This window comes from Pygocentrus nattereri, chromosome 11, assembly GCF_015220715.1.
Source record: "Pygocentrus nattereri isolate fPygNat1 chromosome 11, fPygNat1.pri, whole genome shotgun sequence".
Lineage (NCBI taxonomy): Eukaryota > Metazoa > Chordata > Actinopteri > Characiformes > Serrasalmidae > Pygocentrus > Pygocentrus nattereri.
In genome coordinates, this window is record NC_051221.1 from 42,325,402 (window position 1) to 42,339,201 (window position 13,800).

Consider the following 13,800-nt stretch of genomic DNA (forward strand, 5'->3'; position numbering starts at 1 on the left):
GTGTAATATTATTAAAAACAGTGACTCCAGATCTTTCGATGGTGATTTCATACTTTTGAACAGGAGTATATTTAGTCTGTTTTGACACTTTTAACACTTGTGATTGCAATTTAAATGCATTAAATTTAAAATGCATTAATTTAAAAATTACTTTCCAGCTGTTTTTTGTTTTTGTTTTTTTGGACAAGAACGTCCTCTTTTATGTAAAGCCTGAATGATGAGCGGTTCAAACGACTGCTTAGTTGTCATGGCTGTGGTCAAATCTACAGAACAGGAGTGAAAAATGAGTGAAGAATTCACTCATGACGTGTTGGTAAAGCGCAGAATTCACACTTTTGTGCTCTTGAGTGTGTGTGGATTCTGTTCTTATCTAAGAACAAATGCCAAAAAAGAAAAAAACACTGGTGAATGTCAGAATCTTTGCGAAAACTGTATTTTAAGTAGAAATTTCTTCTTAAGATTGGTTGGTGAATGAAGTCCAGGGCTATTAGGTTGAATTTCCTCATTGAAAACTTGCTAAGCCGACTTGCTTATTGTTGATAATGTGTTCCATAACAATATATATAATATAATATTATATATATATATGCTCTATTTGTTATGCTGCTTTTGTGTTTGTATTCATGTAAGGACAAAAAACGAACTGCAGAATCAGCAGAATTCACACTTTTTTCACTTCTTCCTGTTAATGTTCGGGACTCAGACTCAGCCTCCGTCTTTAAGTCTAGGCTAAAAACTCACTTGTACAGTGGAGCCTTTGGTGATTAGTCTCCCTGTCAGGTCTGGACCTGCTGGAGTCTCTGCTGCTCTGTTTTACTGTAATCTGTGGTCAGCCACTCTTTACAGAACTGACTCTGTGTTTTCTTCCTTTCTCTGCCGAGTTGATCAGCTGCCCATCCTGTGCGTCTGATGCTGTTGGCCCTTCCGCCCTGATCGGGTGCTGCTGCTCACCAACCATCGGCTTGACCACCACCACTGCTGTTGCTGCTGCTGCATCATCATAAGCTGATCTAATCAGCCGCTGCTTTCTTTCTTCCCCACTTTGTTCTATAGAACTTCATACTAATAATGTTTGCTGTCCGATGTCGACCAGAGGAGAACAGGTTCCCCTTCTAAGTCTTGGTTCCTCTCAAGGTTTCTTCCTCTTTAGGGAGTTTTTTCCTTGCCACTGTTGCCACCGTCGCCGCTCATGGGGGCTCGGACCCAAATTTCTCTTTTCTTTTCTTTCTGTAATACTGATTGTTCTGTAAAGCTGCTTTGCTGTAAAAAGCGCTGTATAAATAAACTTTGCTTGTTTGCTTGATTGCAAATGACTGACACAATTTGGAGTGAAAAACAGTTGAAACAGTGAAAAACGTCAACTTCACAGGAGAAAGCGAAATGTTCTGAATGCGAGGTTTTATTCCAAGTCATTTTGGAGCATCTCAGTTGGTCCATTCATCACTAAGTGTTAACAAAATGTGCAGGATGGCTGCTGTGATGTAGAAAAATGAAACATTGAAAAACACAGAGACTTTTTTTTGTACAAAATATTTTTTTGTGTGACAAAATACTACAGTCTGTGAAAGACTGTGGGAGACAAAGTCGGAGAGGTTGGAGTAGGGAGGGGACAAAAGAGTAGAAGAGAGGAAGAGAACAGCTTGTTGGTTGGTTTCTCTGATAAGGAGTGTTTGCTTTATTATTCATGCACTGTGGTAAACAGCCACTGCTATCTCAGAATTCCCTGCATTTCACATCCGCCACTGTTTTCCAACCATGGACTACGTGCACGTTTCACTTTGCCTGCTTCTACACCTCCTCGGTTTTACAGGTACGTCTACCAGTTTATAAGCCATTCCTGTTTCTAAAATGCGCCGTGGCTGGACTCATTTGCTTTGTAGAATATATGGTAGGTTTGGATAAAGTCACTCAAGCAACAGGACACTACTCCAGTTAAACAGTTATGAAGCATTATGCACACGATAATAATTTAAGCTCTTTTGTGTGTTGGTTTCATTGTCAGCTCATGGCACAGGTGTGGCAGAAAGTGACTTTTCTACATTCACCGTGGCCCAAGAACAACAGCCCTGTAAGTAATAGCAAATTCACACAGCGAGATCAGAGAAGGTGAAATGCTTCAATAAATGAGCGTTCACGTTGTGTTAACACACCGAATGGCTGATTAGGCCTAAATTTAACTATGAAATGAAATCATTAGATGGGATTTATTTGAGTGGAAGGTTGGTCTTTATCAACGGCTGCGCATTCATCACCAAGCAACATGTGTTTCCCGATAAGAGAACAAGACCTAATAATATGTCATACAGGTACTTTGAATTTACTGTTAACCAGTATTTTCAGTTTGAATATTAACTAGGTGTAACATTTTGATTTAGTATATATTACAAATGTATTTCACAATATAATATCATAATCAAATGAGCTGTGCATCATTATTAGTCACTCCAAATTAATCATTTGTCTGCCCCGAGTGACTAGATTACCAGACACGTTTTGCCAATAAATTAAAAAATTTTCCATCCTACTCCCTTCATGATGACACTTTACTAGATATACTACTACACATACATAAGAATTAGAGACTTAACATGTAATTTTAATTTAATGTAGTGCTGCATTAATATTTCTTTATGTAAGGTTTTCTTTTTGCTAAAATTGAAAGAAGTATCATTACTAACGGAAGGAGGGAAAAAAAAACATGCTACATGATGTGTGTGCGCAAATTAATAAAGCCTGAAATAAATTAAAAGTCACATTAAAAGTGATGGGTTGGATTTTGCGGGAGTTTTCAGGTCAACATTGTATGCCAGTATCAAAAAGAAGGCTTCAATGTTTCATATACATTCTCAAATCCAAAAATCAACATTAAACTGATGAAGCTATGAAGAGTACAGAAGATAACTCACCAAGTTCGACTGAGTTTTCTTTGAATGTTGAAAGTATACATTTCCACAAGCCTATATATATATATATATATATATATATATTCATAATGAGTGAATATTTGCAAAAAACAATAAAGTTTATCCGCTTAAACTTGAAATATTTTGTCTTTGTAGTGTATTGAATTAAATATAGGTTGAAAAGGATTTGCAAATCATCGTATTCAGTTTTTATTCATGTTTTACACAACGTCCCAACTTCACTGGAATTGAGGTTGTATATATCATACAGTCTGTGAGCTACAAACACACCCAGACTGTATAGTGTACATATATATATAGTAAATTTTCTTAATTTACTTAATTTCTTAACTTTCTTAATTATCTGTTATCTGTCTGTTTCTTTTCTCTGTGCATATGATAAACGCTTTAATCTTGAATGTAATGTATTGTGCAGAAAATATGCACAAAGAAACATCCTGAAAACCAAGTGAACATTTTCAGAGTGAAGAGATTTGTTAATACTTTTCTTCTGTTCCAGATGGACCAGTGGGTCACACCATTCATGGTCCAGATGCGGTCACAGTGGGCGTGCCCTGTAGCTTTGTGTGCTTGGCTCAGTGCTCACCTGAATGCAGTTACACAGTCAGCATTGATGACCGCAGCATAGAGCACAAAGAGCTGGCCTTTACTATAAAGCACTGGGAGAGCTCAAAAACGGTGACCTGCACTGCTAAAAACTCTGCCACTGGGAGTTCCTCCACAGTCAGGAAAACTCTCTACATTTTGGGTACGATGTCATTAAAGTCATCAGGCGGTGACTGTTCCACTGGGCTGGTCTCTCTGTTTTTCAGTAGACGGTTTCAGAGTTTTGTAATCAGTCAATTAATCAATCAAGTACATTGAGGGCAACCCTCATTTTCAATGTAGCCGAGCATTTACAAAACCAGGGATTGACATGACAAAGAAAATAATATCTATATTTAATCATTTTTAATGAAAAGTAAATTTTAAAATAACAGTGAAAAAAGATCTAAATCTAAAATAGATAAAATGTATTTTAAAAATCTAAATTAAAAAAAAAAAATTAATTAAAAGTAAATTTAAAAATAACAGTGAAAAAAGACAGATAAATATAAATCTAAAATAGATAAAATCTATTTTAAAAATCTAAAATTAAAAAAAAAATTAAAAGTAAATTTTAAAATAACAGTGAAAAAAGACAGATAAATATAAATCTAAAAATAGATAAAAATAATAATAAAAATAAAACTTGAGGTTTAATTGATAGGAGATTAAGATCAGAAGAAGATAAGAGATTAATAAAAAAAAAAAAAAAGAATAAATAAATAAAAAATAATAATAATGTAACAGTAATGCTAACTGTTGCTATATTGTGCACTGTTTTCTTTCCAGAAGGGCCAGTAAACGTTTCCATCAGCGGCCCACGCACTCTCACTCCAGGTGAGACTCAGCGCTTCCTGTGCACGGCACACTGCAGGCCTTTCTGTACGTACATCTGGGTTGTTGATGGAGATTCAATTGCCGGCTCTGGAGACGAGGTGGTCATTAGGCCACCCTCAGAGGCCACCTCGGGGACCCTCATATGCAAGGCTACAAACAGCGTGTCTGGATTGTTTGCTACTGCAATTCTAAAACTAAGAGCTCCATGTGAGTCACACCATCAACACACGGGCTCTGAAAGATTCCTAGCACTTCACAGGAATGGTTGCAACACATGGTTCACTATAGATGCCACACAAATCTCTTGTTTTGTTGTTGTTGTTCAGCAGTAAAGCAAACCTGTACAGTTACTTCAACACAAACACACAAAGCTCTATGAGCTGTGATAATATCTGATATTGAATCAAATGATACCCTTCTGCAGCTCAGACTGGACAGGTGTCTTTTCTTTATTATACTGACGATTTAACACTGCATCCTATACATGTTCTTTATGCCCATTTCAGCTACAGCTCAGAGCACAGATAAGGCAGAAAAGGAAATTCCTTCTACCTACCAGGAAACTGTTGGCCAACTATGTGAGTACCAGCAAATTTTTACAAGGAGGACGATGACATGAGCTTCACGTTAGTCGCTGTAGACAGTAAGGTCAATGCAACAGCAGGGTTTAAAATCGGGGCACATCACAGTCGCTTTCTATCATGTTTACATATTTCATTAATTGAAATATGAGCTATATTTACCAATCAAAGTAAATCCAGGATGAATGAACATCATGGCAATGGTAAAATTTCAACGTTTTCTGTTCATTCACATTAGACTGTGTAATGGGATGGTTGATCAAACATTACATACATTTTCACATCTACATTACTGTGCTTTTTGACTATGGGTGCAAACATCTGAGACCACTTTTTTGCATTTATTTTTATTTAAATACAAACTTTTTCATTACAAATGACATTTCTAGCACATCAATTTAAACTTAGTATTTAGCAGGTCCTACTGCGCTCATTGGCTTCATGTTTAGGCAACAGCCTCTGATCAGTAGATCGAATCCATCTGAGAGGTGTCTGAACATGAGTTTCAATGGAAGGAATAAAACGAAAACTTAACAATAGTGAACTTGACATTTCTGTTTTTTCTTCATACTACTTGTCATAAATTTCATTGTTTTGGTTTTTTCAAGAGGCTAAAACTTTCTGTTGTTTATTTCCAGGTGTAAATGGAATTAAATGCAAGATTTTCAGTCTGATCTCAGACTTTTGGACCCCACTGTACTTCCGTGTGTGTTTGGGTGCTTTTATGAATTGATTTTTCAATATTTCTATGTAGAATTTACATCATTTTATCATTTAAAGTAGCGTTTGAACTCACATGCTTCATTGTTCATTAACAAATTATGAGTACCTTCCATGTCTGTAGCTCAGCTTCTCTGTAGCTATAAGTGCAGCAAGGATTCTAGAATAAAACCAACAGCAACACTGCATTACTAGACGGAAACTGCATGAGGGAAGCTGATGGACAAATTCCTGTGCCTTACACTCGTATGCAAAAGTTTGAACACTTTTGGTCAAGTTGCATGTTTTGTTGATTTTCTAAGTGTATTAACACATCCTCTGCAGAGAACAAACCTGAGTGTGGCATTTTATGCAAATTTAATTGCACAAGTTATGCCAGAACTTTTGCACAGGCCACATTTTATGTTTAATTTTTTCCTCAAAAATTCAGCAATTAAATGTGCATTAAAATAGATTCTCCATAGAGGGTGTGTTAACTTATTTTTACATTTAGAAAAAAATAAATAAAACATGCAATTTGATCAGAGGCTCTATGTGGAGATATGGAACCATGTCAACTGTTAGAGCATTAAATAAAAAATCGGGACAGATCTTTTTCGGGAAATCATTTCTCTGATGTGCTTTATGATGAGGGTACACACCTAATTAATATATAGAGTAGGGCTATTGTTGCTATTGTTACTGAAATAAATTGACTTCTGTCTGTTTCAGATGGACCAGTGAGTCTTACCATTTATGGTCCAGATGTGGTCACAGTGGGCGTGCCCTGTAGCTTTGTGTGCTTGGCTCAGTGCTCACCTGAATGCAGTTATACCATCGGAGTTGATGGTCAGAGCAGAGAGGGCAATGAGCTGGCCTTTACTTTAAAGCAGTGGGAGAGCTCCAAAACAGTGACCTGCACTGCTAAAAACTCTGTCGATGGACTTTCCTCCAGCACCACCAAGACTCTTCAGATTTTGGGTATGAAGTCATTGTGGTCGTTATAGCAGACGGATCCACTCACTTCTCCACGCAAGATATGAAATAAACATCCATCAGTCCACAAGTTTCTGCTGTCTTTCTGTTTCTTCCAGAGGGGCCAGTAAACATCTCCATCAGTGGCCCACACAACCTCACTTCAGATGAACCTGAGCGGTTCCTGTGCACTGCCACCTGCAGGCCCTCCTGTAACTACACCTGGATTATTGATGGAGAGCCAGTGGATGCCTCTGGAGGTGAGGTGGTCTTCAGACCGCCTACAGAGGCCACTTCAGCAACTTTGATCTGCAAGGCCACAAACAGCGTGTCGGGATTGTTCGCTACAGCAGTACGAATGCTAGGTGCTTCAGTAAGGGGACTCAGTAAGTGCTAACCTTTTTTTTCCAACAGAGTCACATTTGCATAACAAATCATATTATTTTTGGATTCATAGGTTTTAGTAGCCAGACGTCATATTCAGGTGTTAATCTGGTAGGGCTACATTCCCATGTGTTTATATTTATCACCAAAAAACTTCATAAGGGAACAATTATAATGTTTACAGCATAGTAACATACAACACTCATTATATTGACTCAATATCAGCTTCAATAAGCTTCACATTCAGGTTCAATAAGCTTAAGGTTCAGGTTCAATAAGCTTCACATTCAGGTTCAATAAGCTTCTGGTTCAGCTTCAATAAGCTTCAGGTTCAGGTTCAATAAGCTTCACATTCAGGTTCAATAAGCTTCAGGTTCAGCTTCAATAAGCTTCAGGTTCAGCTTCAATAAGCTTCAGGTTCAGCTTCAATAAGCTTCAGGTTCAGGTTCAATAAGCTTCACATTCAGGTTCAATAAGCTTCTGGTTCAGCTTCAATAAGCTTCAGGTTCAGGTTCAATAAGCTTCACATTCAGGTTCAATAAGCTTCAGGTTCAGCTTCAATAAGCTTCAGGTTCAGCTTCAATAAGCTTCAGGTTCAGCTTCAATAAGCTTCAGGTTCAAGTTCAATAAGCTTCAGGTTCAGCTTCAATAAGCTTCAGGTTCAGGTTCAGTAAGCTTCACATTCAGGTTCAATAAGCTTCAGGTTCAGCTTCAATAAGCTTCTGGTTCAGGTTCAATAAGCTTCAGGCTCAGGTTCAATAAGCTTCAGGTTCAGCTTCAATAAGCTTCTGGTTCAGGTTCAATAAGCTTCCGGTTCAGGTTCAATAAGCTTCAGGTTCAGGTTCAATAAGCTTCAGGTTCAGGTTCAGTAAGCTTCACATTCAGGTTCAATAAGCTTCCGGTTCAGGTTCAATAAGCTTCAGGTTCAGCTTCAATAAGCTTCTGGTTCAGGTTCAGTAAGCTTCAGGCTCAGGTTCAATAAGCTTCCGGTTCAGGTTCAATAAGCTTCATGTTCAGCTTCAATAAGCTTCACATTCAGGTTCAATAAGCTTCAGGTTCAGGTTCAATAAGCTTCATGTTCAGCTTCAATAAGCTTCAGGTTCAGCTTCAATAAGCTTAAGATTCAGGTTCAATAAGCTTCTGGTTCAGGTTCAATAAGCTTCAGGTTCAGGTTCAATAAGCTTCAGGTTCAGCTTCAATAAGCTTCACATTCAGGTTCAATAAGCTTCCGGTTCAGGTTCAATAAGCTTCAGGTTCAGGTTCAATAAGCTTCAGGTTCAGCTTCAATAAGCTTCACATTCAGGTTCAATAAGCTTCCGGTTCAGGTTCAATAAGCTTCAGGTTCAGGTTCAATAAGCTTCAGGTTCAGGTTCAGTAAGCTTCACATTCAGGTTCAATAAGCTTCCGGTTCAGGTTCAATAAGCTTCAGGTTCAGCTTCAATAAGCTTCTGGTTCAGGTTCAGTAAGCTTCAGGCTCAGGTTCAATAAGCTTCCGGTTCAGGTTCAATAAGCTTCATGTTCAGCTTCAATAAGCTTCACATTCAGGTTCAATAAGCTTGAGGTTCAGCTTCAAAAAGCTTGAGGTTCAGCTTCAATAAGCTCCAGGTTCAGGTTCAATAAGCTTCATGTTCAGCTTCAAAAAGCTTCCGGTTCAGGTTCAATAAGCTCCAGGTTCAGGTTCAATAAGCTTCTGGTTCAGGTTCAATAAGCTTCAGGTTCAGCTTCAAAAAGCTTGAGGTTCAGCTTCAATAAGCTCCAGGTTCAGGTTCAATAAGCTTCTGGTTCAGGTTCAATAAGCTTCAGGTTCAGCTTCAAAAAGCTTCCGGTTCAGGTTCAATAAGCTTCAGGTTCAGGTTCCGACAAGCCACTTCATTAAAACCGTCCCCTCGTTTCTACGCTCATCGAACATTTTTTCAGCTCCACTCACCATAGAGTACTTACTTAGTAGTTCTACACTTAAAGACTGCAATCTGTCTTTTCCTCTGTGTACTTTGTTAGCCCCTTTTTACTCTTGTCTTCAATGTTCAGGACCCCCTCAGGACCACCAAAGAGCAGGGTTTCCATGTGTTTGTTTTGGTTTTGTAACTCCTCCCATGATTGTTTGCACCTGTCCCTCGTTTTCCCTGTTATTTAAGCCCTGTGTTTGCCCCTTGCTTTTGCCGGTCTTTGAATTGGTCTATGTTTGTTTGCTTGAGTCTGTTTATAGTTTGTCATGTCTGACCCACGATCTGTCCGTATTGGCTCCTTGACCCTGGACTGTTTCGACCACGACCCTGGATTTGCCCCTAATAAATCTCGCTTATCTCAGCACATGCGTCCGCCTCCTCGCTCCCCGTCACATTTAACTAATAAGAGCAGAATATCCACTTTTTTATGGCTTGAGGCTTGACCCCTTAATGTAGTGTGCCAGTCAGTTGTGGCTGTGAGGTCATACATTTTGTTGCCTCTGATTGGTCGAGCTCTACAGGCAGTATAGAACTCAACTACAAGTGTTATTAGGATAAAGTTCCCCTTTTAAAACTTAAGACAGTATTTTTCACAATGTAGGCTATAACTGAAAAAATTATATTAATTTAAATCAAATGTAAATACAATTAAATTAAATATAATTTCAATATTTCAGATGGAATATATAATTAAATATATTAATATTAAACTTTCAGGCCTACTTTAGTTTTAGAGAAGAAGAGATGGAGAATAACCTCACCATCATCTGCTTCCAAAAATTAAAATGCAACATTGGGCTCAGACTATAATATAAATATTTGTAGGCTGTAAATTATTAATGTTGCATTTTACCAAATATATTATTCATAAATATCATGTATAATGAAGAATAATGAAGGTACTGTTAACTACAAACAAATTCCAGTTATTTTTATGTTGTGAAAAAGTCTGAATCTGGTCTTGGTCTTGGCTCAGACTCGACTACGACCAAGTCTTTGTCTTGAATTGGACTCAATGTGTCCAGGTCTTGGCCTTGACTACAACACTACTAGGCACATACTATGGTCTTACCGCTGGCTGTAAGTGCAGGAAGGATCCTACAGAGCAAAACAGAGCTGCACTATGGAATCATCATTCAAAGGAAAGAAACAGGGGAGGCTGTTTGGTAGATTGCTGTGGCATAACTGCTGCAGGATGCTACAAACACCCTAGCAACAGTACGGTGTACTACGCTATTACAACATTACATATAGATCAGGATAGATCTTCCAAGAATCTCTTAAGAAATCATTTCTCAGGAGTTGTATTATGGGTTGGGGGGATTTTTAATATATACTGTAATGTACTTGTAATTTCTGATCATCTCTGTCTGTTTCAGATGGACCAGTGAGTCTTACCATTTATGGTCCAGATGTGGTCACAGTGGGCGTGCCCTGTAGCTTTGTGTGCTTGGCTCAGTGCTCACCTGAATGCAATTATACCATCGGAGTTGATGGTCAGAGCAGAGAGGGCAATGAGCTGGCCTTTACTTTAAAGCAGTGGGAGAGCTCCAAAACAGTGACCTGCACTGCTAAAAACTCTGTCGATGGACTTTCCTCCAGCACCACCAAGACTCTTCAGATTTTGGGTATGAAGTCATTGTAGTCGTTATAGCAGATGGATCCACTCACTTCTCCATGCAAGATATGAAATAAACATCCATCAGTCCACAAGTTTCTGCTGTCTTTCTGTTTCTTCCAGAGGGGCCAGTAAACGTCTCCATCAGCGGCCCACACAACCACACTTCAGATGAACATGAGCGGTTCCTGTGCACTGCCACCTGCAGGCCCTCCTGTAACTACACCTGGATTATTGATGGAGAGCCAGTGGATGCCTCTGGGGATGAACTGGTCGTCAGACAATCTACAGAGGCCACCTCAGAAACACTGATCTGCAAGGCCACAAACAGCGTGTCTGGATTGTTCGCTACAGCAATGCAAAAAATAGCTGTTTCAAGTACAAGTAAGCATCAATGATTTTTCAGTAGAAAGAGTTGCATTGTGGATAACCAGTGGTGTTATTTTCGGATTCTTAGGTAAAGAAATCAGAGTAGCTACGTTCTGCAGGCCCCTAGATGACCTTTTGCCTATTTTTGATTAATATTATCAATATACACTCATGGGTCACTTTATTAGGTACCTGTTCAGTTGCGTGTTAACACTAATATCTAATCACCCAATCACACGGCTGCAACTCACTGCATTTAGGCGTGTAGAGGTGGTCAAGACGACTTGCTGAAGTGCAGACCGAGCATCAGAACGGGGAAGAAAGGGGATTTAAGGGGCTTTGAACGTGGCGTGGTTGTTGGTGCCAGACGGGCTGGTCTGAGTATTTCAGAAACTGCTGATCTGCTGGGATTTTCACGCACAACCATCTCTAGGGTTTACAGAGAACGGTCCGAAAAGAGGAAATATCCAGTGAGCGGTCAGCTGTGTGGACGAAAACGCCTTGTTGATGTGAGAGGTCAGAGGAGAATGGGCAGACTGGTTCCAGATGATAGAAAGACAACAGGACCTCAAATAACCAACCAGAATCTCTGAGGAACGTTTCCAACACCTTGTTGAAAGTATGACATGAAGAATTAAGACAGTTCTGAAGTAAAAGGGGGTCCAGCCTTTTAATAGCAAGGTGTACCTAATAAAGTGGCCGGTGAGTGTAGTATTTACTTGAACATATTAACTAGAACACTGTTGGCTCTCTGTGTGCAGGAGCCTGACTCTGCGTTAAGCTGCATGTGAGCAATGAGGGGTAGAAAGGGAGGAATGAGATCCTCCTGCTGTGAAAAAATTCACACCTGTATACAGAGACAGCTTTGCTGAGATAAAACAGCTGCACCTTTTTGATGTAGAAAACTACGTGCTGCCATAATAAAAAACGTAATAAATTTTGGCTTACTTGCTCAACCACGAGGACGGAAATTCAGTTTGCTTCCAGTCTTTTACGTCATCCACCAAACAATGAAATATTTTCCATTAAAATTAATGAAAAAAATTTTGAGGGACCTCCAAAGCCGGCAGGAACTGCGTTTCATGGCTAGTGTGACTGTACTTGGATCTGTTCAAACATGATGGTGCATGATGGTAATTATTGCATCCTGAATACTTCATTGTGTCCTACTGTGAGTAGCATGCAGTATACAGTACATACACTGGTACAGGGTGCAGTTTACAGCACGCAGTAGACATTTGAAGTGTTTAGTGCCTCTAAAAGCTCCCTCACAGAAAGTTATTACATGAAATATAGTTTTAAGATGAGGTTTAGGCCTAAAACACGTTTTGTTTTCATGCATGAATGACCCCAGGAATGTTTACTGTGCGTTTACTGTATCAATGAGCAATACAGCTCAACATATTTCTTCTCTTGATGTAAACAGGGTGGTCCTAATCTTGGGTGACGCTTCCATAAGCATTCCCCTTATCAGCCTCAAGGCTGACATCTCTTGAACATTGATTTCAGTTCTGTATGAGTAGCAGAGCAGGTTAGGAGTGTTGGACAGAGAAAGAGCTGTCAATCAAACTGCTCATTAGCCACACCCACACAGTTCTCAGACAGGTCTGGTCAGCTTTTTTTAAGCAATGTGTTATTATATCTTACATTTTTCATTCAATCTTTAGTGGATCTTTAATATAACAAGTTTGGTGTCATACAGGCATGTTTACTATTTTACACTGTTCATTAAATCAGCTCAATTACTAGTCAGATTTTGGAATGCACCGTTTCAAACTTTCGTTTGTATTCAGGCACAGTACGGTAAGATTTGATGTTGACCATTTTAAAGTAGTTCTGATGTTTTTTTTGTGTTTATTTCTGCCAGGTAACTACGGCAGGTCCTCATCAGAAGACGCAGAGCTGCTGCCAAAACTGCTGTTTGCATTCGTGTCAGTTTTACTAGCAGTAATTCCACCATGAACCAGTACAGAGTATCAATACTTCACTGAATACTTTGAATGTGCCGCATTACTGTTATTACAAACATAACAAGGCTGAAATCAACTCTGATGAACAAACTGGGATAAATGACTCGAAAGTGAAAGATCATCACATCGTGTTCATAATACATGACACTTTCTGCAAAAACCCATCTAGAATTTTTCAAAAGGGTTTGAAGCATTTCAGAAACAATCCGTATTTTGTTTATATACCAATACCACACCAATAGTACATGGGATATGCACCTATTTTCACATAATTAACTTTATATAGGGTTGCTTTTTATATGTGATGTTTATTTTAACTTTCATTTAATCTTACAGATCAATTATTTGGATGCAAAAGGGTGGAGCGTTGCATTATTTTGTCTGTAAGAAGAATGACTTGAAAATACAAATAAAATGTACATTTTCCTTTTTAGTTTTTTTAAACTATCATTTGATACATTATTGCATTCCATCTTCTTAAAAATGCACAATACTGTGTAGCTTCGCCACATTAACTGAGAATTGTATTCATGCTGTCTTAATATGGTAATAAGTCCAAATCTAATGTGCTCACTTAAAAAGACAGTTCAACTTTAATAAACTACATTGATTAAAGAGAGTTATGCTTTTCACTGAATGGTGTTATGATGTCCAGTCAATGCACAGCAGTTTTAGGTTGTATTGAATTGCCTGGACGGTTCAACACGTCATGGTAAACAAAAGCTTTCTTGTAATTTACACACTCCTGCACAGCAAAACATGTACAGGTACATTAATTATCAAGGACTGTTAGTGATGTTAGCCTTGACACTGACGTTCAGGAGCCTCAGGAGATGGAAACTGAGTCCGTAGCCCGGCACTGCTTCAGAAAGCTTCATTACTCGTCATCATTCATTTTGCTCTCATGCTGCT

General features: G+C 38.7%; 1 protein-coding gene across 1 annotated transcript; it reads left to right on the forward strand.

Annotated features, from left to right (window-relative positions):
• Positions 1-1,712: 1,712 nt before the first annotated feature.
• LOC119264399 lies at positions 1,713-13,498 on the forward strand. Its single transcript, XM_037542981.1, has 10 exons — positions 1,713-1,810; positions 2,003-2,068; positions 3,424-3,672; positions 4,299-4,553; positions 4,853-4,924; positions 6,359-6,607; positions 6,721-6,987; positions 10,311-10,559; positions 10,673-10,933; positions 12,786-13,498. The coding sequence occupies exons 1-10, from the start codon at positions 1,756-1,758 to the stop codon at positions 12,878-12,880; spliced, it is 1,818 nt and encodes a 605-aa protein (XP_037398878.1). The 5' UTR covers positions 1,713-1,755; the 3' UTR covers positions 12,881-13,498.
• Positions 13,499-13,800: the final 302 nt, after the last annotated feature.

Excerpts from the sequence above, each read along its gene's own strand:
- LOC119264399 (XM_037542981.1), top strand. The coding sequence starts at position 1,756 with ATGGACTACGTGCACGTTTCACTTTGCCTGCTTCTACACCTCCTCGGT. Across the intron at positions 1,811-2,002 it reads ACACCTCCTCGGTTTTACAG|CTCATGGCACAGGTGTGGCA; the intron begins GTACGTCTACCA and ends TTTCATTGTCAG. Across the intron at positions 6,988-10,310 it reads TGCTTCAGTAAGGGGACTCA|ATGGACCAGTGAGTCTTACC; the intron begins GTAAGTGCTAAC and ends TGTCTGTTTCAG.